At 42.2% G+C, this 5,376-nt stretch overlaps 1 protein-coding gene across 1 annotated transcript in view; it reads left to right on the top strand.

The window, feature by feature from the left end:
• Nucleotides 1-2,426, top strand: part of dennd2b (DENN domain containing 2B) — a 3,400-nt gene extending 974 nt beyond the window's left edge. The window contains exons 3-5 of the mRNA XM_037695578.1: nt 969-1,208; nt 1,434-1,615; nt 2,374-2,426. Coding sequence (XP_037551506.1) covers nt 969-1,208; nt 1,434-1,615; nt 2,374-2,385 — 434 coding nt within the window. The 3' untranslated portion in view covers nt 2,386-2,426. The remainder of the gene's footprint in view (nt 1-968; nt 1,209-1,433; nt 1,616-2,373) is intronic.
• The last annotated feature ends 2,950 nt before the right edge of the window (nt 2,427-5,376 follow it).

Raw genomic sequence — 5,376 nt, 5'->3', positions numbered from 1 at the left:
GGAGACGACATCATGCTGGTTCTGGTCATCTCAGCTGGGAGACGACAGTTTTATTTATTCATATTCATCATTTTATGCTCGCTCGTGTTTTATTCTCATGTTTGTCGCCTCGTTTTTATTTTTTAAATGAATGTTTTGTTTGTAGTTTTGCTGGAGTCACTGCAGGAATGTCAAGCGAGGGGAAAAAACTGGTTCGTATCATAAATCAAAAGTCAAAAAGTACTGAAAATATAAAAAAGGAGAATTTAACACAAATCGTTTTAGCTTCTTCGCTGCAGCAGCGATTCGATGAGCGTCCTCTCTACACGAGCGCAGTTTGTTCAGCGATGCTCAAAAATCATCACAAAAAACTAAAGCTTGTGATTTCTGTGCAGCTACCAGCATAAACAGCTAAATCAGCCGCTTCACAGCTGAAGGGCAACCAACGCCTAAAATAGAAATCAGAGCTGAAGCGCACGGACCAGTTTTTTAGAATCCAGAGAGAAACCGAAGCAGACGACGCTTTAACACCTTCAACAGACGCTGGACTCTTTTTTTTATTTTGGAGATTTATTACAATAAACCTTTAATGTATAATCGCCTGTATCTTTATGTGTGTGTGTTAATTTGTATGTCTGTTAGCAAAATATCTCATAAAGCACTGGACAAATTTGAACGAAACTGTCACAAAGTAATCATTGGACGTACAACTACAGCTGATTACCTTTTGGAGGTAACATCGTTAAAAATGGCTGCCACAGTTAATTGAGCTGGACAAACACATTAATGGCTATTACTCAGTCAGTGTTGTAGATATTGAGCTAACATTTGGTGTGGTAGTAGCTGAGAGTTATCCTCATCACGTACTTCATGCAATAGTGGATGGCACCAAGTTTTAGTTTAAACAAGTGGTTTGACAGTTGAGTGAAAAACGTTTTCCTCACGTTCGTCCTGCTCCGAGTCTAACCTCCACGCTTTCTGTTTTTTAGAGTACAACTCGCTGAGCAGCCTGGTGTCGGAGGCCTTCATCCGCTTCTTCCTGGAGACGATGGGACATTACTCCCTTTTCATCACGCAGAACGAGCGAGGAGAGCGGGTCTTCCAAAGGGAGGCGTTTCGCAAGACCGTGGCGTCCAAGAGCATCCGCCGTTTCCTGGGCGTCTTCATGGAGTCGCAGATGTTTGCTGGCTTCATTCAGGACCGGGAGCTGAGGAAAACGAGGGCTAAAGGTAGAGCAGGTTTCTGTGCACCACTCTCTCCTGAATGATTCAGTTTGGCAGCTGTGGATTTCCACCCTGCACCTTCAGCAGCCTTGAAGCTTCCTGCCCTCTGGTGGCGGGATGCGACTTTCTGCACAGCTTCTCGCTGAACTGCTCCTGGAGGTTCTCGTCTGGATCCCAGAGGCGTTCACATTTGAAAACGTTTTGTTTGAACCCGCGTCATCCTGTTCGCAGGTCTGTTCGAGCTGAGGGCGGATCAGTATCTGGAGGAGCTGCCGGACACGGAGCAGAGCGGAGTGAACAAGTTCCTCAAAGGCCTCGGAGAGTTCTGCACCAGACGGCTCCGATTTCAGTCGCTTGAAAAAGTCACCAGATTTAAAGCGGAGCTACATAAAGACGCTGCTCATATTTCTTCTGTGAGTCCGTCGAACGTTCACGCACAAGAACATCTGGAGCTCTACAGAGCAACTTGGGCTCCATTTCCTGTTTTATGTTTTAACGCGTTTAAAATGAAATAATCTATTCTACTTCAGCTTCACTCTGAAGACCTGTTTTATCTTTCACACAAGAGGAACACCGTTTACGTTTGCTTTAAATCGGTCGAAAGAGGCGAAAGTTACAGAATTTCACGAGTCAGAATTTTTTTGTTTTTTTTGTTGCGATGTGGAAACTCAAATTCCACAGTTTGAATGAAGCAAGATTTAACTTTCCATGAAGTGTGGGACTTTATTTTATTAAGAAGGAAACACGATATTCACACAGAAATCCATAACTCAAAGCAGCATTTTTCAATGTCAGGAGAAACCACACACATTAACATACATTTTATTTCTGCACAAACTCAACTAATCTGCTTTAAAGGAGAAATACTTGGGTTTTTTTTCAGTTACGTTTCAGTTTTGATTCAAAGCTTCACTTTTTAGTTTCCCCAAGACTGAAAAAATATTTAAAACTAATGTTATTTTGGATGTTTGCATCTTTGAAATCTGATTAAACATGTTTATTCCCTTAAAGACCGACTGAGCGCAGGATGAAGGACGTCCACTAGATTTTAGTTGAGGCCTAAAACAATCCAGGCTAATGAGAAATATGCAAAACTGAACTAAAACTGTCCGTCAAGTCAAAGTGCGCCGTCGTGTTTAACACGTTCTTTATTTGTTTCACCTGTTTGCAGGAAATAAAATGAAATTCCTCCACAAAAAGAAGAGAGGAGGAACGCTGAAGATCCACAAGTCTGCTTGAAGCCGACTCCGATTTTTGTCCTTTTTTTTTAACAAAACTTGTACATATTACTTTACTGTGAGACTCTTTGCTTGTTCCGAGGCGGTGAGAGCGGGACGGTACGCAGCGAGCGAGTCGTAGAGCAACCGCTCCCGTTCAGGTTGAGGAGCTGTCGCAGTGAATGTTTGTGATTTGGACGTGATGTACAGTTAATAATGTTTCATCGTTTGGCAGCAGCCGTATCCTCTGTTTAAGGAGTGCACTCAAACTGTACATGCTTCAAGGTCATGAAGACAAAGTATTTTAACTCTTCAGTCTTTTGCCAATAAAAAAACATTTACGTGCTTTTAATGTCTGAGTGCTGGGTTTTCTTTTTTGTTGCTCTCTACTGGTTTTACTTTCTTTACCATCACAAACACAACAAATGTCACGATTTGGAACAGGAATAGGTCGTTCACATATTTTCAGACGCTCTTTTAAGCTAGCGGGCGTGTCAGCCTTCCTCAAAGGTTTGCATCAGGAGGAGTGTAACACCAGCTACCACGCGCTGCCGGTAACCTAATTACGTCCGTGCACATCACTCCAGCTGCTGTCACCGCCGTGCTGTTATTAGCTCCCGTCACCGAGAGGCGCACGGTGGGAGCCAGGTGCCACGTTACCGTCCCTCTGTCTGCAGCCTTTACAGCTGCTGACACAAAAACTGTTGCACGCGCACGAAAGAGCTGCACAAATGTTAACGTGGACGAACGAACTCGTCACAGCCATGAATTCAAATGCAGTTTTTAAATACGGACTTCACTTCATTTCAAGAAGTCAACGTAAACAGTTTCAAACAAATTTGTATGATGCATCTAAATATGTGGAACATTTGGATGTAAAGAAATCAAACATCTGGCACGGTTCATTACTTTAACACAAAGTTTATATTTGCGATATATACTGTACCTGCAAACTGTTTCTACATTTCACAGTATCTGATAAAAAAACAAAAAACTTCAGAGTCTGAAAGTTGCAAATATTAAAATCCTAAAAAAAATGAACAGAACTAGACTTTATTTTTTATTATTAAAAAGCAGAAAAGGCTTCAAGCGAAGTTGTGGAGTTTTCTGTTTCTGTCGTCAGCTCCTGCCTCACCTGCGCGATCGTAATCACTGCAGGTGTTTGTCATTTTGTCTCGTTTCTATAAAGTTTGTGCGTCGTCGTGTGAAGGCCGTTGGGTTTCTGTTCATCTCCTCAGCCACGTCCCAAAGCAAGTTTTTCTGCCCTGTCAACGTTTTGCTTTGTATAAATAAACTAAAGTTACTTATTTGATCAGGAAGCTTCATCTGGCTGCCGTCACCTGGATGACTGACTCCATCACCCAGAGGCATCAAACATTTCAACGTTTCGTCAAAGTGATGCTGACCGGCTCGTTTGTTTGAACCGTTTCAGCTGCACACGCTTTGTGCTTAGAGTCATTTAAATCTGATTTATAACTCGTAGCTCCAAAAAGTGCAGTGATTTTCCACAAAGTGTAATTCATTAAACCTTTTCTTTCTAGTCCCATTGAGCCTCGAGGACTCATTTACAAGAGAGGCCTGAAACGCATTAATGAAGTAAATAACGTGCTGAAGCATGAATATACTTGGAGGTTGAAATTATCTGCTTTTTATCCACATTTACATCGACTCCAATCGTTGCAGCTGAAAGCTGTTAACACCTTGGATTTGAATATATTCAGCTGCAACTTCTTTAATATGGATGAGAAAACATGTTTTAAACAGCTGAGAGTATTTAAAAATATATTTTCCCTTAGGGCGACTGGCTTGATCTTCATTTAATAACATTTATCTAACTATATTCTGTAAATGTAAAGACAGTACATTTTATATTGTGTGCGTTTAGACAATAGTAGTTCCCTAGATTTATAAAGTTTGATAGGCGTACGTTGAAATGCTTTATTTTAAATGTCACATTTCCTGCTCAGCATTTACATTATTTTTTTCATAAACATTTGAATTAGTCCAGAAGGTTAGCAGAATATATTTAATGCTTTTCTTTATTCCTTTATGATGTATACTTATCTATGTGGCTGTAAAGATATAGGCCTATAATTTGGCTCATTTCAAGTATTAAGTGTCACTATCACAAAAGTTGACATTTACCAAAAGACCATGTTTTAAGTATAATTACAATCTGCTGCTGGAAAACGACTTGAAATCCATTAATGGGAATCCTTTGGAGCTTCTGTCAGGATGAAGTCCTGTCCGGGCTTCTGAAGTCTCGCTGCACGCGCAACTCTCACGATCAACTGCGAGACTTGAATCTCCCCAAAATTTTGTCCGGACCAAAGCGCAACATCCAAGGAAGTGCGTGTGCGTGCGTGCGTGAGGGGGACCGCCAGTGGGAGATGCTCGTGTCCAGGTAACCACAAACCTGCAGCCTTGTCTTCCTGCAGATAAAACGAGGATTCAGTTCCTTCTGCACCGACAACAAACACGCGACTCCTCGTGCGTTCGGCTCGCAGGATGCGTCACGAGAAGTCAGCGCGAGGATTTCGCGCCGTGATGCAGTTTCTGGTTGGTGTAATTGCGTGAAACTAGCCGTGTGCGCGTGACTTTTGTTGGGCTGTTGAGGATAGCTCCGTGTTTAGGGGCGGAAGCTCCTGCGCACTTTCTGAAAAAGAAGGTGACGTTGAGAGATGCGCCGGAGGTGAGGATGCTGATGCTGAGGATGAGGATGGATGCGGGGGCAGACACACACACGCACACGCACACACACACACACACACTGCCTGTCATTGCTGCTTGGTGTGTTTTAAACCAATGAACAGTAGAACATGTCAGAAATATCAAGCAGAAGCTCCAACTCCCACAGCTGGAGAGAGAATGTCTCTGTGCTGCATGGTTTTCACCATGAGGTTATTTATATATTTGTTGTTTTCACCATGAGAGTATTTATTTATTTGTTGTTTTCA

Source organism: Nematolebias whitei, chromosome 2 (assembly GCF_014905685.2).
Source record: "Nematolebias whitei isolate Nwh7 chromosome 2, NemWhi1, whole genome shotgun sequence".
Lineage (NCBI taxonomy): Eukaryota > Metazoa > Chordata > Actinopteri > Cyprinodontiformes > Rivulidae > Nematolebias > Nematolebias whitei.
Note: the sequence above shows the minus strand (reverse complement) of the source record. Positions and strands in the feature narration are given on the sequence as shown.